Source organism: Barbus barbus (genome assembly GCF_936440315.1).
Source record: "Barbus barbus genome assembly, chromosome: 21".
Classification (NCBI taxonomy): Eukaryota; Metazoa; Chordata; class Actinopteri; order Cypriniformes; family Cyprinidae; genus Barbus; species Barbus barbus.
In genome coordinates, this window is record NC_136749.1 from 3,145,857 (window position 1) to 3,173,460 (window position 27,604).

General features: G+C 37.5%; 2 protein-coding genes across 2 annotated transcripts in view; one reads left to right on the forward strand and one right to left on the reverse strand.

The window, feature by feature from the left end:
• Positions 1-1,725: 1,725 nt before the first annotated feature.
• On the reverse strand, positions 1,726-10,269 carry preb (prolactin regulatory element binding). Its single transcript, XM_079444731.1, has 10 exons — positions 10,079-10,269; positions 8,864-9,020; positions 6,510-6,705; positions 6,196-6,428; positions 6,041-6,121; positions 5,791-5,918; positions 4,678-4,851; positions 4,518-4,590; positions 4,003-4,162; positions 1,726-3,572 (listed from the first exon to the last, which is right to left on the reverse strand). The coding sequence occupies exons 2-10, from the start codon at positions 8,996-8,998 to the stop codon at positions 3,478-3,480; spliced, it is 1,275 nt and encodes a 424-aa protein (XP_079300857.1). The 5' UTR covers positions 8,999-9,020; positions 10,079-10,269; the 3' UTR covers positions 1,726-3,477.
• Positions 10,270-14,488: 4,219 nt separating this feature from the next.
• Positions 14,489-27,604, forward strand: part of LOC306887348 (adenylate cyclase type 3-like) — a 31,894-nt gene continuing 18,778 nt past the window's right edge. Inside the window, exons 1-7 of the mRNA XM_079445007.1 lie at positions 14,489-17,146; positions 20,030-20,179; positions 24,309-24,439; positions 24,540-24,651; positions 25,379-25,506; positions 25,640-25,798; positions 27,400-27,565. Of these exons, the coding sequence (XP_079301133.1) occupies positions 16,472-17,146; positions 20,030-20,179; positions 24,309-24,439; positions 24,540-24,651; positions 25,379-25,506; positions 25,640-25,798; positions 27,400-27,565 (1,521 nt within the window). The 5' untranslated portion in view covers positions 14,489-16,471. The remainder of the gene's footprint in view (positions 17,147-20,029; positions 20,180-24,308; positions 24,440-24,539; positions 24,652-25,378; positions 25,507-25,639; positions 25,799-27,399; positions 27,566-27,604) is intronic.

Below are 27,604 nucleotides of genomic sequence, written 5' to 3' on the forward strand. Positions count from 1 at the left end.
GTACCGTCAGGGCCAGGGCATTGAAAATGGGTGGTGGATGGGTATTCCAGCATGACAATGACCCCAAACACACGGCCAAGCAACAAAGGAGTGTCTCAAGAAGAAGCACATTAAGGTCCTGGAGTGGCCTAACCAGTCTCCAGACCTTAATCCCATAGAAAATCTGTGGAGGGAGCTGAAGGTTCAAGTTGCCAAACGTCAGCCTCAAAACCTTAATGACTTGGAGAGGATCTGCAAAGAGGAGTGGGACAAAATCCCTCCTGAGATGTGTGCAAACCTGGTGGCCAACTACAAGAAACGTCTGACCTCTGTGATTGCCAACAAGGGTTTTGCCACAGAGTACTAAGTCATGTTTTGCGAAGGAGTCAAATATTTATTTGTCTCATTAAAATGCAAATCAATTTATAACTTTTCTGAAATGCGTTTTTCTTGATTTTTTGTTGTTGTTGTTGTTATTCTGTCTCTCACTGTTCAAATAAACCTACCATTAAAGTTATAGACTGGTCATTTCTTTGTCAGTGGGCAAACATACAAAATAGGTTTTGTAACACAGTTAGTGTCTCAGATTGAGAATATTTCTGTGGATCAGCTAGTGGTTAAATGGACCAGTTTTACGTGATGGTAAAAAGGCAAAACTAATGTAAGTCGTTCGCTTAAAGGCCATTAAGCTACAAATATAAACTTAGACAAAGAGCTTAACTGTATGAAAATAATTAGACTTATTTACCCTGAGATATTTAAGGCACTGCTGTAAAACATATCAACCGCGTTCAAAGGGTTCGAGGCTTTCAGTGTCATGGTGTCCAGGTTTAAATGGTGGCGTATTCAGTTTTAAAGGATTCTGGATTAACTCCGCTCCATATCCAGCTTTCTTCTTCTGAAGGCCGCTACTCAACCAGCTATTGAAATCTCCCTCTCCCTTTGTTCCCATGCTGGCACTAAACAGGGAATGTGGACAACTGTTTGAGTCCTCACGAATATCTAGAAGACTGAGAATGACAAACACTGACCGTTATCATGCGTCAGTCTCAACACAATGATTCTCTGAACGACCCGGACTAGTCTGGAAATCATTAGCATGCAAACATTTAAAATAGTCTGCAATGATGAGAGAGAAAAAGAGTTGGGTTTGTTGTTTTACTTGAACCGAAGAGTTATTGGATAAAAACTCTGTAGTTGCTGATTTATAATTACCGTTGTTCAAAAGAATAGTTCAACAAAACTTTTAATTTGCTGAAAATGTACTCAGCCTCAGGCCATCGAATATGTATGAGTTTCAGATGTGAAGAAATGTAGCACTGCATCAGTGTCTCAGCAGTGGATGCTCTGCAGTGAATGGGTGCCGTCAGAATGAGAGTCCAAACACCACTCCAGTCCATGTTACTATTACACCTAAACTACTCCAGAAATTGTTCTATGTGAACTCATTACCCTTGTGAAAATGTACACAAGAGTACTTACTATGAAAATAATATAACTAAAAATAATATACTTACGTGTGAACTGAATGTAATGTTTTCAGACACTCATCTGAATGTTATCTGGAATTGAGTTGAAATGTATTATAGTTTAAATTGATATTAAATGCAATTAGCAGAACTTCAGAGTGTTTGTTGATCCATTTAAGTAGGATTTTGGTACATTTGCATATGTAATTTCATAATTATTTCCATTTTCTTTGAAATATAGTTAACATGTTACTGCTGAATGCACTGACAAGCATTTATGATAAACTCAAATATACTTGAATGTAATTTCTATTGAAACATGCATGTTATGTATTTAAATATATTATAATTGTTAATTAATTACACACTTATGTAATTACGAACTTGCAATTTAGTACAATATAAAAGTACTTTTTAAGAGTACTTTTAAAACAAAAGATTATTGAAAAACATACTTTAAAGTAAAACTTTTATATTATAAAGTGCACTTTTTTAAAGTCTACTTAAATGTGTTAACAGTCATAAAGTCATGATTTATATATGACACTACTTTATGACATAATAGTTTTATTAATATGTGACCCTGGAGCACAAAAGCAGTCTTAGGTCTCTGGGGTATATTTGTAGAAATAGCCAAAAATACATTGTATGGGCCAAAATTATCCATTTTTCTTTTATGCCAAAAATCATTAGAATATTAAGTAAATATCATGTTCCATGAAGATATTTTGTATATTTCCTACTGTAAATATATCAAAACTTAATGTTTGATTAGTAATATGCATTGCTAAGAACTTCATTTGAACAACTTTAAAGGTGATTTTCTCAATATTTAGATTTTTTTGCACCCTCAGATTCCAGATTTTCAAATATTGTCCTATCCTAACAATACATCAATAGAAAGATTCTTTATTCAGCTTTCAGATGATGTATACATTTCAATTTTGACAAATTGACACTGGTTTTGTGGTCCAGGGTCACATATGTCTTATATCCAGTCTGTCAGAAATGACAAAGAAATAGAAAAAACTGGGACAGACCTAGAGCCTAAAACTTTTAACAGTACTGTATATGCGTGTTTATTTTTGTACAATAATCAATTATGATGTTGGCTCAATCTGGATCTGAGAGCAGCTGGTCAAATAAATGCAATGGCGTCCCCTAGTGGAGTGCATGAAAACACCACTCACTTCAAATTTGACTATTTACCCAAGACATCTTCCTCGTCTTCTTGGGTGATTCATTATTGCATGTTCTTCCAAAAAGATAAACGTTTGGCTCTGTAATCTTTTGCACCGTTTCTGAAAGTACTTTCCGTATTGCATGACGTCACAAATCCACTAAGCATGGATTTGTGTTTCACAATCCAATCAATTTCCAATGGATTAAATTCAATCCCATCCTACTGCTTTCTCCCTAAATATCAGATTTTACTCTGAAATATCTTGGATTACGCAAGTAAAATGGGATGTGCCTTACATACGAGTACTGTTAGTTTGTAGAAAACTCAATGAATGAAGTGTTCATTGGGATATTGATGATCATAACATAAATAACTGGACAGACGTGGCAACAGCATGTGTTGTTCAGATGTATATTTATATTTTTACCTGGTTTTAAATATTTAAAATAATTCACTGTTGAAATTCCCTGCATATATATTTCTCCATTAAAAGGCATTTCATGCTGCTGGTGGAGCAGTTGACGTCCATACGAGGAAATCCAGTCCTGTTTCCAACCAGCTTTTCAACCATCCTGAAACATTTCTTTCACCGATGAGGAGAAAGAGCGGTTCAGGATCTTCAGGTCATGCCCAAATTCTTCATCTGATCTGATTCATAAGCTCAAATTCACACTCCAGAGATGATACTTCAGTTAAAAACATGATGCTAAACACAGTCATTCCCATTTCCATTATTATTTCCAATTGATTCGAACAATTTCATCGATCCAGGTTTGTTTTCAAGTCATTTTTTTAAGTATATAAAATGTCACGCTTAGGTGATGGTGAGAATGGATACTCTATACACTAAATGAATCCTGGGAAGAGAGACTGCAGGAGCAGAATCACTCCAACCACCATCAGACCACAGAAGAACAGCACCAGCCACAGCGGGAAGGACCCTGAAATAGAAATATCACAGCATTATTGACGCATCAGCATTCACAATGCACAAAAACAACAAGTTGCAATGAAAAGAAATGCTGTTTTTGTGGTCCAGGGTCACATATATCCAACTTTACATATAGAGCGGGGCTATAATACGGTTATATTTTGCAAAAGTTGAGATTTGCTATATAGTATATATTGCTTTACGTGAGAATACTGAGTATAAGTATGTGGTTTGTTGGTGTTTTAGTTGATATTAATAGTGTGTGAGTTTGAAATGTCCCATTTGGCATCTTGTTTATATGACCTGATCCCAATGATTAGAGAAAATACAGATGTGCATTTTATCCACATTAAGGTTAATTTCATACACTCGGTTGTCTTCACGTAGGCAGAAGAAGTTGGACATGTATGAATACATATATCTGATCACATCATACTTACTCCGGTTGGACACAGCATGCATCTGACAGCGGCTGTCGACGGCTACGCTCAACATGACCACTTCATTATTGCCCTGCACGGCTTTACTTTCAGGAGCATCAGGTAGGAACGTCAGGTCCGTGACGACAATGCCGTGAGATTCCTGGATGTAGTACAATTTCTGGAGGGTCGATCAGAAGAGACGGTCAGTAGGTTTCAACACCTAGTGAGCTGCCTTTTCTTACTGACTACATAAGCAGCTACCTTTTAAGTCAGCATCCTAACAGATGTGGAATCTCATTGGTGGACTGATCTGAAATTATTTAAATTGGCAACAACTTCGTCCAACATTCCCGCGCGACAAGCACAAATACTTGGGTTACTGTATTTACTGTATTTTTGATCAATCAATGCCGTCTTAAAATCTTGCACAAAAGAAAGCATCTTAATTTTTCCGCCTTAAAATGCTAAGCCTACAATAGCAGCTGAATAGGTTTTGACTGTAAGTAACTGATTAGTGATTATGCTGTTTGTACCTGCAGGGAAAACGCTATATAGATGGCCACGGATCCCGTCACCGTTCCAAGACCAAGAAATGTTCCCGAGTCACTGAAAAATAACACACAACCATCAAACACATGATAATTCACCAGAACAATGAATAATGCATGAGAGATGCAGACATATTCCCTCTACCTCACTGCAAGACAAGATATAACTTCATTCCCACAAGGCTTCGTGAGCAGCGGCAGGAAAGCTCGTCCGTCCCATTTAGTGATGTAGCACGGGGGGGGTCTGCGATCCCGTTTGTGGGGGATTTGGACTGTATAGAGTCTTAAAGCATCTTTCTGGTCCTCTACCTTTGCAAACCTGGTTTCGAGCAAGAAAATAATGACAAAACATTAGCGGAACTGACAGATACCAGCTGGCTCCTTCCACGAACAGAGTAGACTTTGGTGTCTCATTATTTTTGTATAGCTAGAGTGATGCAAATACAGTTGTCCTAACAGCTGATAAAAACATCACAATATCCTACAAGTAATCCACAACACTCCAGTCCATCAGTTAATGTCTTGAGAAGCCAAAAGCTGCGTGTTTGTAAGAAACAAATCCATCAAGACATTTTAACTCTAAACTATCCCTTCCGTCAAGTCCAAAATCCATAACACTTCCTCCAGTGCATCTCCTGTTGTCCTCAAAGCCTATGTTTGCAATGTTTCCCAGCGTGTCTGTGAAACGTTGATGTACCATCTTAGTAGTTTTGTGTGCGTGTGAACATCATGGCAACGAACAACACAAAGTAGCTCACGCAAGAAAAATACGAAGCAGCACCACTGTTTTCAACACTGATAATAGTAAGAAATGTTTTTTGAGCAGCAAATCATCCTATTAGAATGATTTCTGAAGGATCATGTGACGCTGAAGACTGGAAAATTCAGCTTTACATCACAGGAATAAATTACACTTTACTATGTATTCACATAGAAAACACTTATTTTAAATTGTAATAATTTTTCACAATATTACTGTTTTTATTGTATTTTTCGTTAAATAAATGCAGCCTTGGTGAGCAGAAGAGACTTCTTTAATAAACATTTAAAAATCTTACTGACCCCAAACTTTTGAATAGTAGTGTAAATATACAATAACATAATAAATATAAAGACAATAATAAAACGTCCAAAGGCTGGCAAACAACACATCCTTTCACTGAGCCTCTGAAAAAATAGACAACAGAAAAAAAAACAATTGACTTATCTTTTAGCCTATTTATGAAAAGTGGCAGCTGTCAGGAAGTGCACAACTTGCCTGCATGACTTGTAGCGGTACATCTTCTCTGTGATCTGAGGCATGTTTTCATGCCAACACAAACCCACGGCCAGCTGATCGCCGCTCCACACGCTGCACTCGAAATCACGGCCAACAGTTACAATGTGCTACATCAAGAAAGAGAACCAGAACTACTTGGATGAAACAGCGTAAAATGCACAATAGAGAAGATTGCTTAGTTGCTTTTTCTCAGTTCATAATAACTACAACAAATCCTCACAGAACACACCTTGTTATCAGGACTGATGTCTATATCCTCCAGCTCATCCTTGTGAGCTTTGAAGCTGAACTTCTCTTTCAAAGAGGGGAACTGGAGAGAGACGAAACGAGTTGAGACAAGGACAGTGCAGATAAAAACTACACAGACTCATGGGAGACTCTCACCTCCCACACTCTGACGAAACCGTCAGCCCCGCCGCTCAGCAGAAGCGTGAGGTCGGCGCTGAAGCGCACACACTTCACGCAGGGGTCCTGCGGGCTGAGGTCGGCCTGCACCGCTCCAACATCCTCCACCACAACCTGAGGAGAATCCTCCTTCATCTGGGTCACGTCTCCTCCTCCATCTCCGTTCTGGCCTTTCCCGCCTCTCTTCCTGGCTGCACCTTTATCTCCAGCCCCTATTAAGAGGTGTCAGAGGAAACGATGACATGAAAATGGTTATGCATGACCATTAATGTCTTCATTTAGCCTCTACTGACCATCTTTGGCTGCAGGTTTCTTCGCCTGTTTGGCCGCACGGTGACTGAACCTCATCAGGCTGCAGTTGGCATCCTGTCCCGCGGCGATCACATCCCCACCCAGAGACATGCACATGGTGGCTCGTGTGTCTGTTTCATGAGTGTGCAGCAAGGTGGAGCTGTGCACACCACCAACCAGATCCAGACTGAGGAAATGCTGCAACGAAAAGGTAACACTAAACACCCTGTCACCAGTGTTGGGGAAAGTTACTTTTAAAAGTAATGCATTACAATATTGCATTACTCCCTAAAAATGCCTTTGGTGTGAGAGACCCGGGTTCGAATCCACTGTGAGACACCAATGTGTCCATGAGCAAGACACTTAACCCCAAGTTGCTCCAGAGGCGTGCGACCTCTGACATATATAGCAATTGTAAGTCGCTTTGGATAAAAGCGTCAGCTAAATGAATAAATGTAAATGTAAATGTAAAAAAATAACTAATTACGTTACTTAGTTACTTTTTATGGAAAGTAATACATATGGTTATAACTGAATATTGGCATTTAGATGTCTTCAAGCCAGGACTTTGATCAAACATATGAAGTTTGGTGCAGATTGAACATTGCATGTTTAGGTTATTGTAAAGCATGACATATCCTGATGCCAACAGGTGGCGCTATAATTATAACTGTATTTTGGCCTTTAGATGTGTTCAGGTCAGGACTCTTACCAAACATGTGAAGTCTAGTGCAGATTGGACATTGCATGTTTAAGTTAGTGTAAAACAAGTCACTACCGGTTGCCAGCAGGTGGCGCTATGATTATAACACAATATTGGCCTTTAGGTGTGTTCAGGCCAGGACTCTTGGGGCAGATCAAACATTGTATGGTTACAACAACTTCCTTTTCCATGGCGAAACATGGAACTTTGTCAGGCCGTCACGGACACGCCCTTTAACGAAAACTCAAAATCTTCACAATTTAACATCACAAAGGCCTTTAGATTACACTGACCAAATATAATGTTGATGTCATTAAATCTCTAGGAGGAGTCGTTCGAGGGTAAAACATGCACTTGCTGTTGCCAGCAGGTGGCGCTATGACTATAACTGAATATGGGCATGTGTTCAGGACATGACACTTATAAACCATGTTAAGACTTCCTGTTAGGTTTTGTTAGGTATGGGTGTGTTACATGTGTCTACCGAATTTTGTACATGTACGTGAAACATCGATCGACTTCGTTGAAATTTTATAGGTGGCTCTATTGAGCCATTTTGCCACACCCACAATCAGATGTAAATTTTCGCCACTTCTGGCATGTGTGCAAAGTTTCATGAGTTTTCGAGCATGTTTAGGCCCTCAAAAATGCGATTCATTTTGGAGAAGAAGAAACGGAGCAATTCCAATAGGGTCCCGCACCACTGGTGCTCGGGCCCTAATGACGCAGAAGAAAGTTCAACACTGTTCAGCAATAACAAAAATTAAACACAAAAGTGTCATTTTTGCTTAGTATGGTTAAATTGGATCATCGAAGGTCAGTAGCAAAGACGTTGATTAATAAAATGTGATTACATGATATTTGTCTTATTGAACATATTTAATTATTGCAGGTTTGCGTCATATTCATAATCGATTGCATTTGACTGTTTTTATTCATTTTGAGGAATACTGAATCTGTTTGTGTGCAGGTGAGATGAGTAAATACATGTTGCTATTCAGTCTAGAACAACAGTAAGATCATGTTCACACACAACGCTCAACATGGCAACACCAGAGCTGTCAATCAAGACATGGGAAACAAAGTAACTCTGATATTACCTTCCAAATTAAAACGTAATGCATTACTTTAGTAGTTACTTAAAGTAATCTGATTATGTAACTGGCTTTACTTGTATTGTGTTACCCTCAACACTGCTCATCACTTCACTTTAGTCACTTTCAACAGCTAAATGGTACAAAATGTGAAATCCATCTCATTTTCCCCAAATTTTGGTGTTTCCGTTTGAATTTTTCTGGATTGCATTTTAATTGTTAAATTAGAATTAAGTAATCTAACAAAGTCTAACTAAATAAAATATTTGTTTATTTTTCTATAAAACAACAGATAATCATTAATGACTGAATTAATTTATTTGAAGCCAAATGAAAAAGATCATTGGAAGGGTATTCATAATTCAGAGGATTCGAGAATATAAAGCACCTGATTCTATGTTGTACCCTTACCTTATATATCCTATGTAAAGAACATAAATTTTAAATATGCAATTACATTGACTGATTAATTACGAGTATATAACCAAGCTGCTTTGCACAAGTGGAGGGCCATGGAAGTCATTTCTGAATGGCAGCGGATCTTTGTTAGAGACAGTACCATTCCATTCTTGATCCCGGTCTTGGACGCGCCGCCTCCTCCAGCTGTGATGATCAGGCCGGTCTGGGGGTCGATTTTCACAGTATAGAGAGGGAAGGGGGCTCTGTACAGCTCTGGCGCTCTTCGTTTACCCATGCTGTGATCTCTGGACTATGGTCTGAAAGTAAATTACTGATTGTTACAGACAATTCCACCAAAAAACAACAACAAAAAAACAAAACGATACACAGCTCAATATCATCATCCATACAAATTTTGGTATTTCTGTAGTAGTATATATAATGTGCACAGTGTACATATTTTCTGTATGAGTGAATTTGGGTGAAAGAAAAAAACTGGTTTTCAAGTATCAAAACAATTAAAGTTGAATGAATTTTACATTTTATTTCCGTACATTAGAATCTGTCCTGTTTAATTATTTTTTTTTTTTCAGAGAAAAAAAAATTACTCTTTTATATTTTTTAATAAGTACAGGTCAGAATAAGTATGTTGTTTCATCACTTGCTCAGCAATGGATGCTCTGCAGTGAATGGGTGCCGTCAGAATAAGAGTCCAAACAGCTGATAAAAACATCACAATAATCCACAAGCTGCATGTTTGCAATAAACAAATCCATCATACATAATGCATTTTCAAACCTTTGCTCCCGGATAAAATACAAGTCTATCCATAACACTGCGTTCTCCAGTGAAAAATTGTCTCGTCTGAATTAAGTGAGACACATGCACAGATCAAGAATGTTGTAAAGTTAAAATGTCTTGAAAATTAGGGATTTGTTTCTTATAAACACACAGTTTTTCACTTTACAGTATGTTAAGTGATGGCCTGGAGTGGTGTGGATGTGTTTATCAGCTGTTCAGACTCTCATTCTGACGGCACCCATTCACTGCAGAGCATCCAGACACTGATGCAGAGACACATTTCTCCAAACCTGATGAAGAAACAAACTCATCTGCATCTGGGGTGTTCCGGGGGGGAGAAAACGATCACGTTTGATTAAACTGAAAGAAACTTGCACTGACATATCTTTAAAAGTGTCAACACCAATAATGTTTTTTCTAAGGCACGTTTATAAAAGCCATTTAAAATGTTGAACTATGGCTTAATCCTGGCTTGATCTAAGCCCTGTCAGTTGCATAAACCTAGCATCGCTGCACGGATACACTGTGTGTGTGTGTGTGTGTGTGTGTGTTCGCTAGCTGTGAGTCACTGCACCTGTGTCTGCGGACGCGCTCCAGTCTCTTACTCCAGTTAGTCCAGTGTTTAGTGGACATGCCACTGTCTTTTCCCACTGGATCTCTCACAACATTAGTCACAGAACCACCATCTACTTCCTGTTTCCCTAGATACACGTCAGCAGAGCGTCAGATCCTACGCGCCTGCGTGCATGGCGTCATCCGCGCAGTAATAACGCAGATGCAAGTCTGAAGTGATTTGTGCATTAATCCAGGTTGTAATGTAAATGTAAAATAAACAGACCTACCCAGATTTAATCAAGCGCTTAAGGTGTGGTGCAGTTTTGAAATGCTTAAATACGGAAATTCATAAATAAATATTTTAACAATTAAACAAAATGCAATCAATTATATCAATTCAATTACATACTTAAATAACTAATAAATATAATATGAAATTATAAAACTAACGAAACTAAATGGAGCTATTTATAACTTTATATTAGGTCTATATTTATTATTTATTTATTGGTCTAAATTCATATTTTGAATCAATATTTAAATATAAAAAATATTTCTTAAAAAAAGGAATTTATTTTGCTCTTTGCATTATGTAATAATATTATAATATTATAAAATAAATTCCAAATATTTTTAAGAATTTTTTATATTTAAATATTGATTCAAAATATGAACTTTGACCAAAATATTCAGCTAATAATCAATTTTTTTCCTTCTCTGCTAGCCATTTTCAAAAAATGCGGTGCAATTCTGAAATGGTTAAATAAACAAATGCATACTTAACAGTTTAAACTAAATTAAATCAATTATTTCAAATTAAATTTAATACTTTAAGTAGATAATAAATATAATTCAAATGCAATATCAAATTTAAAAATTAAACATATTAAATAACTTACATGTGACTGAAATTATATGAAAAACTGAATTTCATTAATGAATTAATATTACTTTAGTATACTAGTGTACTCTAGGTGGCAACCTGAGACTCTAAATTATCAAAGCTGTTATTAAACTGAAAAACAGCTGCCGGGAAAATGTCTATATTCAAATTATATGCATAAAATACATGTTTGTAGCACAAAATGGTGTTATATGCAAATGGACAGCACATATAAGAACAGCTGGGTCAAAAAGGGACGAACCCAGCGCTGGGTTATTTTAACCCAACAAGTTGGATTATGTTTAACCCAGCATGCTGGGTTGCTTTTTTATGGATTACAATTACTACATTGCTAGGCTAAAATGTTCCCAAATCGAGCTAGGCATTAAACCTACAAATCATGTTCATTTTAAAATCACACAAAGAATGACATATCTATTAAAAACAAGAGAAAACAATCATAAAGTAACATGCATGTAAGAAAAAATGCAGAAAAGTAACAGCTGCAGAGTTTATAAATGAAGCATTGAACATTTACTGAATATAACTTCTGATCAAATTTGATTTTTTTTGGTAAATCTTATATATTGTATAAAAATATACAAAAACACTATTTAATTGGACAATTAGTTAACACTTAAGTTCTTTACAAACTATTCTGGCATGGCAGTACACAAATAAACCACAACATTAACACTGATATTATAACATTCAACAGATGCATGTGACAGCGTGTAAACTCCACTTCTACTAAACAACACATTTCACATTTAGTTTTTACAAATTATACACTTACAGTTTGTTTCATAGTCCATGAATACAGATCATGCATCACTGTCAATTTTCATGATCTCTTTAGCATAATTGATGTAGTCATGAAGAAGCCCCATCAGCACAGCATCCAGGGCAGCGTCCTCCTTTAAAACCACTGTTGCATCAGTTTGGGGGAGATGCCATTCGCCTCTTTGACCAGCATTCATCCCAGTCACTCACTAGTGTGAGGGCATGTAATATTGTTTAAATAAATATATTGTGTTCAGAAAGCTACTTCTTTACTGAAACATTAAAACAGACATGACATACCTCACAATCTTCCATGTACGAGGAGGGCTGCTCTTTAAAGGGTTAGTTCACCAAAAAATGAAAATGGTCATAATTTACTCTCCCCCGTGTTGTTCCAGACCCGTACAAACTCTGCTAATTTTTGGAACACAAATAAATATATTTCATTTTCTCTTCATTTGTCCTCCATTGCAAGTCAGAGCAATATTTTCTTCTGAACAGACATGTTCGCTATCATATAATTTAAGTAATCACACTGTTGTTGCATCAAAATGTGAAACAGGCAGGAGCCAACAGAAACATTTATTTTCTAAAAAATAACTCAAAAGAATGAAGTTATCTTATGTCTCTGGCTTTCAACATCTACAAAAAACAAACATTATTTTAGTCTGGGTTATGATCAAGACCAATTTTCAACCCAAAATTGGGTTAAAACAACCCAGCGGTCTCAACCCAGCATTTGGGTTTAAGAAATAACCCAGCGTTTTTAAAATCTAACCTGCATGCATTTTGCTCTTTACTCTTAATGAGTTTAAGCTTAATGACTCTTGTTTAGCATTTACTTACCTTTAAAGAACAATCGTATAGAGACGGGTTAAAAAAAAAAAAATCGGATTTATATATTTTAAAGTATTTTAATAATCACCTCCTGAACCACATGTAAAGCACAAGCACATATATTTGTCAAAGTGAGTTTTAATGTCATTTTCCTTTTCAGAGAGAGTCAACAAAAACTGTGTTTTCTGGGAAATCGTGGTGTGACGTCAACATTTAAAAAGCATTATTTACAAAAACCCAGAAGCACAATGATAGAAACTAATATATTAACCCCCGCTTCGCCCTGCAAGAATCCAGTTTCATACGGCAGTATTTAAATAAAACAGCTTATGATGTGAATTTTAACATAGAATTGGGCGATGCTTGAACTAGGAGTGGAGCAGAAGAGAAAATGACTAAATGAGGTGCTAAAAGGTCAGTTTCTTCACTCTTCCCTGAAGCTTTAAATCCCAAACTTCCTCATGTATAATGATAATTGTTCCCCTGTGAACCTCTGAGGCAGAGCGAATTGAATAATTACCATGCTCCTGGTCTCCCTCAGGTTCTCTTTGTGTACTTAGCAACTAGAGCCTGGGAATAGATATTAATTACGGTAAACAGCGTCAGGCCTATGAAGCTCTCTCATAACAGATAGGTTTGCTGGGTGATAATGTGATGTCACATTCATGGTTGAGTAGTGTGAGTTGATGTGATGTGTTTGTCAGGCATGATGTGATGCTGATGTGTTCTATCTATGCTTTATAAAGGTCAGCTGTCTGATTATTGATTACTTGTTCAATACAGGGTTTCAGTGGAATAATCAATATGACCCTGTGGTGATGTCAGCGGAGGCATCCGGTGTCAGACCGCCGTGTCAGTTATAGCGAAAACATGTCATTTTATGTAATGATAAAAATCAACCAACCCTTTTAAAACATGCAAAGGTCCACAGCTTTCAAATCAGCTATAAATTTAGCCCTTACCGTGGTAAAGCAACTTCCTTTTGTGTGTGTGTGTGTGTGTGTGTGTGTGAGTGGGGGGGGGGGGGGGGGGGGGGTTATACATTTACAGACTTAATTGTGTGTAACTTCTTACTCCTTGTTTTAGACCTAAAACGTGCATTTGTGCTTTACATTTGAATTCTTTTGCAAGTAAATTCATAATGTTGTTTACACTGAGAGTGTTTTGTTGAGAACATTAAAAAAAGCCCAATATTATTCACATAGTGTTGCATTATTTATCCATAAAAACTCCCTATCGGTTCTGTAATAAGATGGGCTGCATATTTTTAGCTGTTGACACACAGACTGGCCTGTGTCCTTGCTCCACTGAAGGGGTGTGAAGCTGAGGGGGTGACATCGAGGCGAGTTTACCCATCCTACTATAAAGAAGGTCAAGCTCATGAATATTAAACAGGGCGCGTGATTGGACGCTTCCAAACATACGTCAGCACAATTGCATTAATATTCATGTGAGCGAGCCGTCGCTATAGTACGATTGGTAATTTTCGTTTGTAGCGTTGAGAAGTCTGATTCATTTAAGAGAATCGGTTCGCTCGAAGTGGTCATTTTAGAGAGTCGGTTCAAACGAGTCAACGCTGAAAAGCGCTCTTAGAAAGAGGCACTTATTTATTTATTTTGTTGTTGTTGTTGTTGTAGAAACAAATAGTTTGTCTTTATAACGAAGTTTGTGACCGCATTAAAGAGAGCTTTCAACATGACAGCAATGTCTCCCTTACAAACAACATTTTCCTAAATACTATTTAACGAGATGCTTTCGATTATGAATTATAAATAGCGTTTGGCGTTACTTACGCTATATATGTGTAACCTATAGGAAAAAACGACATTGGGAATCCTGCTCTGCAAAGAAAAAAAAACAGCTTCACTGAAAGCTTTAAGAATCGGTTCGTACGAATCATTAAGAACCGACTCAATACAACGATTCCTCCGCGAATCGGACATCGCGTTCGTTTGCATCTAGAAAGTGATCTCTCCGGTATCGTTCCGTATAAACACACAGACTGCCTGAAAAGCCAGGTTTATCAGGACAGCGAAACTGAAGCTGTGCCAGTATCACCTTCTTTCATCCATCAAACGGGAAGTCGCCTGATTATTAATGACTTCTGTTGGAAAAAGCCTTCGGGTCGAGCATACGGTGGATTTTCATGTGTTTCACGGGTGAGAGATTGATCTTTGGCACACTTTACATCCTCGAAGGAGCCACAGATCGGAGCGTGCTATGGATGCGTTACGGATAAACGCAGCTGCATTTCCATGAGATACGGATCTTTCTGAAGAGAGATCCTCGTTGCCATCACTGAACCTCTGCGAAAATCTTCATTTGCACGTCTTGTGGTCATTTCAATAGTGAAAATGTGAGGATATGTGCCATTTATAAGTATAACAGAAGGCAGCAGCGCTGTATTGTAAATGCATTTCTGTATTTCTCACAGCACCGGAGCGCAACATGTATTTCCTGCGTGAATCCTGTAATGCATTTTAACAGACTGTATCAGGCCAAGATACGCTCTCCGATCACGATCGCGTCAGTTTTCTCGATTTAAGCTGCTGTTCGGGTATTATTTTGCTTATCACGGGGTGTGATGCTGATCTGGAGCAAAACATCGGTCGCCTCGCTTCCTTCCTGAGTCCTGATGTTCTTCATCCATGCGAGGATTCACCATGGAGACCCACAGTGAGCGCTGGTGGACACCGAGACTGGATCCTGGGCTGGAAACAGAGAGGCTGACGGATGTGTAAACAGCTCTTTTTGTCGCCTTCATGTCAACTTGCTGAGACTTGTCTTTGCAGATCTCAGAAAAACAAAGGCGTGTAGCCTAGCTGGGGGCATTTGTTCGAGAAGCACATCCCAAGTGCTCTAGGCACTGGCGGGGCCGATGCCACAAACATGCATGCAAGACCTGTTTCGCTGTCTAAACATGCCAGGCATGACAATCAGGTGGCCGCTTCGGATCTGATCTCAAGTTTGGACATTGGCGAACAGGTTTCCAGGCAATGCTTTTCCAGCATCTGATGCATTAAAACCCACACAGAGTGTTAGTGTGTATTCACACCAGGAAAGTCTGCTAGTTCACTTGCTTTGGTGCAGACCAAATAGAATGTAGATTTTGTTTTTGTTTGATGCAGTTTGCTTTCACGCTGCCCTTTTTGCAAGTGAACCAGAAATTGTAAACAAAACCACACGTGTGCTAAGGTCATCCATTCATTAGTTCATCCATTCACCAGAGTTTGTTTGGAAGCAGACCACCTCTTCAGCTGGGTCTCGGTACAGATGTTTGGTCCTCACATGAGTGCGATTGCTGTATTCACACCTCACACCAAAAGATCTGCACCAAGAGGGGAAACGAACTTGAGCAAAGCCACTAGAAGGCAAGCCTGCCACCTTTAGCCAAAAAAGCATAACGACTAATGCTAAGGCAGTACGTGGGAAAGGAGACCAGAGGCCATTTTTTTAATGCATGTCAATGGAGGAGAGGCTCCACTACGCTGAATAAACAGCTTTTTAGAGGAAACGGCTTATCATTTAATGAATCAACATGTTTTACACTAAACAATACTTTTGGATTGAACTATTTTTAGAGTTTAAAATGCTGTTTAATAAGAGAAGCCACTGACTTTTTGCGACAGGTGGGATTCAGCTTACAGCACTTCTCATTCATTCCTATGGTATCCGTAAACGGCAATTGAGTGTCGCACAACTCTGACCGAAATTCAATGATGTCAAGGCTGGAATGTGATTGTTTATTAAGGCCCACGTGATACAAGTTGCGCTTTCTCCAATAGTAAGTGATACAGGCCCTCTCATCTCCCTATAGTAAGACTCGAGTTCGATTCAATCGAACCAAACAAGACAGGTGTGAATACACCCTTAGTTTTTATAGCATATTGTACAATCCAGCACCCCAGAATGCTTCGGAACCGGGCGTTTTCGGAGCCCGAGTATTCTGCGGAGTATTCAGCGGACTGTTCGGTCACCCTGCCCTCGGACCCCGGGCATGCGGTGGGACGCACCCACGAGGTGACGGTGCGCAGCTCCGGCTGCTGCCTGTGTCTGCCACGGTTCATGCGTCTGACCTTCGCGCCGGACTCTCTGGAGAACCTCTACCAGACCTACTTCCGCCGGCAGAGGCACGAGACCCTGCTGGTGCTGGTGGTGTTCGCAGCCCTCTTCGACTGCTATGTCATCGTGATGTGCACTGTGCTCTACACCGGCGATAAGCTGGCGTCTGTGGCCGTGGCGTCGGTGGGGCTGGCGGCGGACATCCTGCTGTACTTGCTGTGCCGGTTCGGTCTGCTCCCGGACCGCGTGACGCGCCGCCTGGTGCCCTACGCCTTGTGGGTGCTCATAGCGGCCCAGATCTTCTGTTACCTAGGACTGAACTTTGCCCGCTTCCATCAGCCCAGCGACACGGTGGGCTGGCAGGCGTTTTTTAGCTTTTCCTTCTTTTTGACACTGCCGCTGCGGCTGACCCCTATAGTGCTGATCACGGCCGTGTCCTGCGGCGTGCACACACTCGTCCTGGGCGTCACGATTGCCCAGCAGCAGCAGGAGGACATTCAGGGGGAGGCTCTGGGAAGACAGGTGAGAAAAATGATACCAGCAGTTTGGAGGAGTAAAGATGGGTCTTGAGAGATTCAAACGATCATAAGGTTCTTTATTGGCATCTACTGTTCCATGAAGAAGGTTTAAAATCTCTATGGAACCTTTCCAATCCACAAAAGGTCCACCAAAAGAACCATTTTTGGTTCCCTAAAGAACCTTTCTGTGATCACACTCTTAAAAATAAAGGTTCCAAGGGGGAAGGGAGGGGGGGGGGGGTGTCACAGCGATGCCATAGAAGAACCAGTTTTGGTTTCCCAAAGAACCCTTAAGTGAACAGTTCTTAAAATAACCATTTTTTTCTTACTGTGAAGAACATTTGACTAATCTAAAGAACCTTTTGTGGAATGAAACAATTCCACGGATGTTAAAGGTTCTTAATGGAACCATCAATCCCAATAAAGAGCCTTTATTTTTAGAACTATATTGGAAAAAGTTTCTTTAAATTAACATGGTTCTGTGATGTGTTCATATCTTCTCACCGTTCTTCCTGAGGTTTCTGATCAAAGTCCGATTCAACTGGTGTTAAAACATCAAACAAGCACATGCTTTGTAGTTTAAAGGCTGCATGAAGAGTCGACTCTCTTTAATATATATCTCAGTCATTTAAATCTTAAATGGTTAAGATACGCATCATTAAATTAGTACTTGTCTTTTGACGGGAATACCTCTTAAAAAAGCCTTCAAGCCTCGCAGACTCGGGGGACAATTTTACACACACACATAGATATCTAACTAATTAATATAGCTAGTTAGAATAGTTTATATTTTTATTTATATTGTACAAATTATTATCAGAATCATTTTATCCAGACTGAACGTCAGATTTAGTAATACAATTATTTTATGATGGTCCAATGAAGAGCCTTTAACATCCATGGAACCGTTCTATTCCACAAAAAGGTTCATTATAATGGAAAAAGGAGGTTTAGATTATTCAAATGTTCTTCACACTAAAAAAAAATAGTTGTTTAAAGAACTGTTCGCTTATGGGGAACCCAAATAGTTTTTCTATGACTGTGAAAACTCCTTTTTGCAGCGTTAACCAACCAGCAGCCTAAAGACAAAGTACAGTGGTGGCCAAAATGATTAAAACATCAACAGTCTGTCTGGAGACTTCACAGTTCTTCTGGATTTAGTCTGTCTCAGTTTGTTCTGTTTCTTCATGTCATTCCAGACAGACTGGATGATGATCAGATCAGATGTCTGTGTGGAGCACTGGCTGTTGTAGACACACATCTCATTGGATTATTACAATTAATGGCAAAATTAATGTTTGGAAACACAAAAACTGACACACTACGGCAAACGATAGAAATAACTGACTTAAAACCATGTTTGAGCTGCTGAACATACTAGTGCTCTAATCATTTTGGCCTCCACTGTAAGTATGTTTAAATTCAAAGGCATCAAGCATCCAGATCACATTCATGTGTACTGGTCTTCTTGATATAATATAATATCTTTAGTTTTTGGGATGAAATAAGACTGGACATGAGTTCATCAGATTCATCTAATACAGCATAAATAGTAAGCTGGTATTTGCTTTAGTGGCGTTTGTGTCATAAGATTGTGACGGGGCCAGAAGGGCCGGCAGGTGGGTGTCCAGCCGAGGTGCTTCGCTCTTCTTACTCAGCAAGACTGTTTTTGGTTCAAACTGCAGCCCCGAGAGGCATAACACAGAAAGCAGTTTATTCAAACACATTACAGAGCAAAAACCCGGAGATCAAAGCTTCATAGCAGTGAATTTCAGGAAGAACAAGTTCAGGCTGCTTCACCCCAAAATCAAAACCTTTACAATGTATTTATTTAGTGACACTACCGTTTTTGTGCGGATTTAAAAAAAAAAAAAAAAAAAGTACAGTAACTTTTACTAAGTTATTCAATAACTAATTACAGTATTTTTACAGTATTACATGTTTTCAAAATTATATATATATATATATATATATATATATATATATATATATATATATATATATATATATATATATATATATACACACACACATATAAAATAGTATTTATGCGTGATTTTAGTAGTGCCTTTTTGTGCTAATTTAAAAACATATTACAGTAATGTTTTATTTACTTAGTTTTGCAATTATAACAGTATTTTAAATGATGATTAATCTTGTATTCTAAATTATATCTACTGATAAATATAGTATTTATACATAATGGCTGTATTTGTTGTACTGCCTTTTTTGTGGTGATTTAAAAAAAATACTGATTTATTTAATCAGTTATTCATTTATTACCATTTTTCATGATGATTAATCATGTTTTCTAAATTACATATGCAAATAAATATAGCATTTTTACATAATGGTAGTATTTGTTGTAATGTCTTTTGTTGTGTTGACAAAAACATTACAGTATTTTTATTTATTTAGTTATTCAATTATTATGTTATTTTTAAAAGTTTTCTAAATTATATATACAAATACATATGTGACCCTGGACCACAAAACCAGTCATAAGGGTCAATTTTTCAAAATTGAGATTTATATATCATCTGAAAGCTAAATAAATAATCTTTCCATTGATGTATGGTTTGTTAGGATCGGACAATATTTGGTAGAGATGCAACTATTTGCAAATCTGGAATCTGAGGGTGCAAAAAAATCTAAATATTGACAAAAATCGCCTTTAAAGTTGTTCAAATGAAGTTCTAAGCAATGCATATTGCTAATCAATAATGAAATTTTGATATATTTATGATAGGAAATTGACAAAATATCTTCATGGAACATGATCTTTACTTAATATCCTAATGATTTTTGGCATAAAAGAAAAATCAATAATTTTGACCCATACAATGACTTGTTTGTCATGTCATGATGGTGCTGTTGTGTTTTGCAGTTGCTGGCCAACATTGTGATCTACTTCTGTGCCATCACAGTGGGCGTCATGTCGTATTACATGGCCGACCGCAAACACCGCAAGGCCTTTCTGGAGGCCCGGCAGTCGCTGGAGGTGAAGCTCAACATGGAGGAGCAAAGTCAGCAGCAGGTGAGAGAAACAACCAAACCAACATGAACGTGGGGAATTTTATGCTGGTCAATCACCAGAGATGCAAGGTCTGGAGACGCGTTTTTTAAAAGTACTTTTAACTTGAGAGTAGCATTTTTAGGACTCAGTGTCATGCAAAAGACTCAAGAGCAGCGCTCACAGATGTCACAGGGCAAGCTTACATAGAAAACCAATAGAAAAGTGGAATTTATAAACCTTTTCTGTGCGTCACCGACACCTTGATGATAATTAGTGAACTCTGTGAATTAAACATGCAGTGTAGTGAGGTCGTGGGACAACAGTGCTGCATACTAGTGTTTGAAACATTGCATAATGTGCACTATTTCACATGCTGTTGCTTAACGTACAAGGCATCATACTGTATATACTGAAACATTTACTGTGTACAGTGTACAGTAAGGCCGTGTTCAATTTCCAACATAGCTAGTCATTATTTATGCAGTTCCGTTTGATGCCGCTAGTGGTGCAGAAATCACATACACACTTCACCTTTGAATAACACACACGTATGTACACATACATGAGAAACATCAGAACTGCTAGAAAATAACAAGTAACACATTGAATTAAACAAAGACTGAAATAGTATTTGCGTGCAAAAAATCTTTGTTTTATTTACAACTTAATTTCTTGGCAATTTTATCCACAGGAAGTGCTTAAGTGTTGATAATCACTTCTCATTACATGTTTGGGAAAGTGCACAGCACGTGTTTTGTTTCCAAAGGCACAGCATTTACTGTGAGATGCTGCAGTCATCACGAGCTGCTCGTGTGTAACTGAACACAGTGCTGCGCTTCACTCAGAAACATGCAGGCCATTCATCTATTTAATTGAATCACAGCCTTTGTGGTTTGTTAATCGCTCTAAGCCATATTGCAATTTCAATTTTGATTAATCATGCAGGGATATTCCTGGTCTTAAGATGCAGTCAGTGCATTGAATAACATGAATTTTGAATAAGTGAATTTTGCAAGTTGTTTGTCAGTTGTGCAGGGATGTATGAAGCATCTTCTAATCAAGCAGCTTTCTGTTGATCAACGTTGACAAACTTGAACCAGCTTAATCTTTCTCTCTCATGTGAAAATAGCTTATGGTGGTGAAACTCAACAAAATATGTGACCCTGGAGCACAAAAGCAGTCTTCAGTCGCTGGGGTATATTTGTAGCAATAGCCAAAAATACATTGCATGGGTCAAAATTATCCATTTTTCTTTCATGCCAAAAATCATTAGGATATTAAGTAAAGATCATGTTCCATGAAGATATTTAGTAAATTTCTTACTGTAAATATATCAAAACTTCATTTTTATTAGTAATATGCATTGCTAAGAACTTCATTTGAACAACTTTAAAGGTGATTTTCTCAATATTTAGATTTTTTTGCTCCCTCAGATTCCAGATGTTCAAATAGTTGTATCTCAGCCAAATATTGTCCGATCCTAACAAACCATACATCAGTGGAAAGCTTATTGATTCAGCTTTCATATGATGTATAAATGTCAATTTCTGAAAATGGACCCTTATGACTGGTTTTGTGGTCTTCGGTCACATATGGTCACATTTACTGCTATTCTGCAGATCTCTCCAAGGCAGTTTTAACATGACACAGAACCTTCATAATGTTATATGTAATAACTCACTTCAGCTTTTGACAATTGCTTGGTTTGTTTGTCTGGGATGTCATACCTTGTAGCCCCGCCCACCGTGACATCTGATTGGCCTAAAATCCCTCCCTGCAAAACTGTCAATCATACATATGACATGATTTGATTAACTGGGAATGTGTGATACAGCATTTTCAGATTTTGTGAGGATATGCTTCTGGAGTTGATTTGTGTCTGTGTGTAGAGATTTAGCAGTCAGTGCGACATTTACAGAGTGAACGGCTCCTATTAGCTGCAAGTTGAGTAGAGAAATAGGTGTGTGTGTGTGTGTGAGAGAGAGAGAGAGAGAGAGCGAGAGAGTAAAACAGGCCGATAAGAAGCATATGAGGAGAAACTCCCTGAATACTAATGGAGGAGCAGGGGCTGCTGGGAGAAGGGGTCCGTCAGCCAATCAAAGAGCATCCGGCTACCAGGTTACCATGGCAACCAACCTCCTGAGACGATGTCAGCTGTAATCACACTAGCGACTCCCTCCTCTTGAGCCTTCTCAACCTTTATCTTCTTTTATTGTCAGACTCTCGGGTGAATACACTGACCTGGTGTTCAAGCGTGAGTGTGTGTGTGTGTGTGTGTGTGTGGGAGTGCTAGAATGTGTCGGAGGAGAGAGTGTGTGTGTGTGTGTGTGGGAGTGTGTGTGGGAGTGCTAGAATGTGTCGGAGGAGAGAGTGTGTGTGTGTGTGTGTGTGTGTGGGAGTGCTAGAATGTGTCGGAGGAGAGAGTGTGTGTGTGTGTGCGTGTGTGTGTGTGTGTGCGTGTGTGTGTGTGTGCTTGCCGTGTCAGAGTGGCATCACGTCGATGGCGCACCGGTCAAAGCGGAGCGGCTTGATGTGTTCACGTGTGAAATGTGTTTGGGCCTGAAAGGGCCTGCTGTGTTAACAGGTCGCCATCTGGAGCATCAGTTAATGATTAGTGCCGTCGATGCGTCAAGGAACATATTTGACCAATAAATTTGCATATATTTGTGCAGTCTTTCCCCAAGAGGTTAAATTGCTTTTCCTTTTCTTTGAGCGAGTAAATGATAGTCAGTGTCTGTTAGCTGAGAGGTCATACCAAAAACTGACTAAACTTTTAGCATAGATAGAAATCAAAGTTTGTTAAGATTTCTCATATTCTCATCAAGGGATCAAAAATACTGTAAAAACAGTAAAAATGTGAAATATTATTACAATTTAAAATGGCTGTTTTCTGTTTGAATATATCTGTTAAACTAATTTATTTCTGTGATCTGCAGCTGTATTTTCAGCATCATTCCTCCAGTCTTCAGTGTCACATGATCTTCAGAAATCATTATAATATACTGATTTACTGCTCAACAAACATTTCTGATTATTATCAATGATGATCAATAGTCGTGCTGTTTCATATTTTTGTGTAAATTGTGATTCAGTATTATTTTTCAGGATTCTCTGATAAATAGGAAGTTCAGAAAGAACAGCATTTTATTTGAAATATAAATCTTTTTGTGACATTGTAAGTGTCTTTACTGTCACTTATGATCAATTTAATGTGTATTTACAATGTATTTATTTATTTATTTTTATCACTTATGATCAATTTAATGTGTCCATGTTGAATGTTAATTATTTTATTAATTATTTTTATGTAAAATTATTTTCTGTTCATGTTTTTTCTTTTCTTTTTTTTTCAATTTCTTTCTTTCCTTTTTTTTTTTTAGAAATCTTTTGAAAATTGTTTTGTTCATTGTCTTTACAGAATTTGTAAAAAAAAATATATTTTTTTCTTTTTCTTTTTAGAACTTTCAAAAAATATTTTCTGTTCAGTTATTTTCTGTTTATTTATATATATATATATATATATATATATTATATAACATTTTTGGAAATTATTGTCTGTTCAATTTTTTATTTCTTAGAATATTATTGCCTGTTGCATTTATTTCCTTGTTTTATATAATTTACAAATATCTTTATACTGTTTCTTTTTTTAGTTTAGTTATTAAAAAATATTTTCTGTTCAGTTTGTTTTTTTTTTTTTGTTTTTTTTTTAAAGTTATTTTTTATATATATACAAATCTAATATAACAAATATAATTTTTACAAATCCTGTTTAGGCCAGATCAAGTCAAGTCAAGTCTGCTTTATTGTCGACAGATATATTGTGCCCTATTTTTTTGTTGTTGTTTTAATTTCTTGTTTTCTTAATTTCTTGGAATTAAACATGATTAAAAAATGAAATTAAATGCAAAAAGATTTCTTGGAATTAAGCATGATTAAAAATGGAATTAAACACAGTAAAATTGGTTTAAAATTTGTGTTCATTTAAGAGTTTTGTGTTTTGATATTAGTAACCGAAACTGTAAAAAAATGAGGTTTTAGTAAGCAAACATGCAAGAAGTGGTTTATGTGCAGAATTGTGTGACTATATCCCTAAATTCTGCAGATGCAGATATGGGTGTATAATCAGCGTTTGTTCTTCTGCGAACAGGAGCGTCTCCTGCTGTCCATCTTACCCAAGCACATCGCAGACGAGATGCTTCAGGACATGAAGAAAGAAGCCAGTCAGAAAGAGATGCAGCAGTTCAACACCATGTACATGTATCGGCACGAGAACGTCAGGTCTGTGTGTGACGGTTGCCAGAGGTGTTTCAGTAAACGAGGGCAAAGCTTGATGTGGTCGTTTGCTGATTGTCTGAAGTTGACTGTGTTTGTGTTGCAGTATTCTGTTCGCAGACATCGTGGGCTTCACTCAGCTGTCCTCGTCCTGTAGCGCACATGAACTGGTGAAGCTGCTGAACGAATTGTTCGCCCGTTTCGACAAGCTAGCAGCTGTGAGTTACTGATATCTGTATGCAAGCTTTATTTAACACACGTTTGATCATTTCTGCAAGATGAAAATATTTTTGGAGACTAATGATCTTAAGCTATTCATATAGAGTGCAACAGTGGAATTTAACGTAAAAATCACATTCATTTTCTCCATAGAGAATCAGATTTTTTTACTACAGTGTATGGATAAGCATGATTTCAGCTTATTTCCAACAAATGTTAAAAAACAAATTAAATCATGAAGAGATAAAACATTATGAAATTCATAATTTATTCATCAAGGATGCATTAAATTGATTAAAAGTGACAGCAAAGACATTTATAATGTCACAAAACATTTCTACTTCAAATAAATGCTGTTCTTTTGTAATAATATTTCACAATATTAAAAAAATCTAATAAACGCAGCCTTGGTGAGCAGAAGAGACATATTTCAAAAATATTTTAATATCTTACCAACCCCAAACTTATGTATAATTGTATATATTTTAGTTGTATATATATTTGATTACATAATTCACAATGCTTCATGGGATGAGTAGCTCAGGGTGTACTCACACTTGGCAGGCTTTTACACTTACGTCATGTAAAGTGCTGGGTAAATTACTCAAAAAAAGTAATCCACTACAAATGACTAATTTAAAACTGTAATTTGATTACATTACTGATCACTGATGCTCAGTTAACTACTGGTGAAGTCTGAAGCTAACTAAGATGCTCTGCTTTCAGAAATACCACCAGCTGAGGATCAAGATTCTGGGCGACTGCTATTACTGTATTTGTGGCCTTCCAGATTACCGCGATGACCATGCGGCCTGCTCAATCATGATGGGTTTGGCCATGGTTGAGGCCATTTCGTGAGTGATGCATGCTGAACTGTCCAGGAGCGTTCATGAGAATTAGTGACTGCTTCGTGACAAGGATTTTTAAATAGCTCGAGTCGGGCGTGCTTGAGTATGATGAAGTCTGACACGTTCATCTGGATTTCAGATACGTTCGAGAGAAAACGCAGACAGACGTGGATATGCGTGTCGGGGTGCATTCTGGGACGGTTCTGGGCGGCGTGCTCGGACAGAAGCGCTGGCAGTACGACGTGTGGTCGACTGATGTGACGGTGGCCAACAAGATGGAGGCAGGAGGAATACCAGGGTAAAAACCTGCACATTCACCAGTGATAAAGGGTTTAGTTTGGTTCTGAATGCTGGGGGAAGTTCACTAGACGTTCACTAGTTATCCATTTATGAAAATATTAAGTGTGAATGCCTTCAGAGTAGTCAAGACAGACGGGAATCCAGGAAGTGACTCAGATGAGTGTAAATGTATCTGGCTGTTCAGGTCACATATATAAACTCCACTCCTCCCTAAATGAACTGCGCCTGAATACAGGAGCGCTGCAGGCATGGATGAGACTCATGGACGGAAACATCTGGATATATGTTTGATTATTAGACTCATTAGTGAGACTCAATTAGAATGAGACCCACCCTTAATTGCTTAATTGTACAGAATGTCCACTTTTAGTGAACTGAATTTTTATTTAACTGTAGATACTATGATATTAATGAAATAAAAGGCCACTTAAGCGTACTTTTCGTGACTATAATTCTTAAAACATTTAACCCTCATAATGCATTCAAAATTTGTATATTATTTTCACATTTTGGGTCATAATAGTTTTTCAACTAAAACCATATTGTATCTGATCAACATCTTCTAATTAATGAGTGATTGAAAATAAAATTAAAAATAGCAGCATGAATTTTTAATTAAAGCAGAGCAGAAAAACTATTGATGGAACTACTAAGAAAAATATATATATATATGAAATTTATCAGAACATATAATCTGAGAATTACCAGTATTAACCCTTTTTGGAATGAAAAATTTTTTATTGCATTCCTTTGAATTTATGATTTTATTATGATTATGATTTTAACTAATGATTGCTCAAAAAACGGTCCAAATTCATGAAACCTACATACGTATTTCTAACAAACCAACGTCAAAACAACATAAATATTACTCTATAAAGTTTTCAAACAAAATTAATTTATTTTACTTGCATAAACTTTCACTTTCAGATGAAAAAAGGGATTAATTTTTCATGCTGCAATGGTTTGTCAAAAGCCATACAAATTCATGTTTATAAAAAGATGCATCTTACAAAATAATAGAAGAAACTGAAATAATAATAATAATAATAATAATAATGTTTATTTTCAGGGTCTTAAAGCATTTACAAAGTTTTTATCCCTTACAGAAAAGTTTTTTCTTTTCTTTTTTTGTTGTTGTTGACTAGCATACTAAAGCACATGCAAAGCACTTGATTATAATTAGTGTGTTTTTCAAGGTTAATCTATTGTAGATGTACTAAATTACAACTTCTTTACAAATGTGTAATTGCACACATTTAAATACATGACACATATGTTATGAAATGACATTAAAGTATATTTTAGTTTATCATAAATGCTTGTCAGTGCATTCAGCAGCTCACTTTAACCATATTTCAATATACAATAGAAGTAATTATGAGATTACATATAAAGATACACTTAAGTCCTACTTAAGTGAGTCAAAAAAAGTTAAGCTATGGATCCTAAAACCGGTTAATGAATTTGCCCTGTAGTTTCTAACAGTGAAACAGCAACATTGTCTGCAAGTATTGTGTAATGAGTGAAGCAGCTGGTTGTGTTTGAGAGTAACACACTCAGGCTGTGTTTGAGCTCACTCACATGTGTGTCTGGTAGGCGAGTGCACATCTCCCAGAATACCCTGGAGGGCCTGCATGGAGAGTTTGATGTGGAGCCGGGGAACGGAGGAGACCGCTGCGAGTACCTGAAGGAAAGGGGCATTGAGACGTACTTGGTGGTGGTGCCCAAGGGACCCGTGGGTAAAAACGGCATCAACGGGGTAGTGAGTGTCATTTCTGCCACTGTCGTTTCCGTTTCTCTG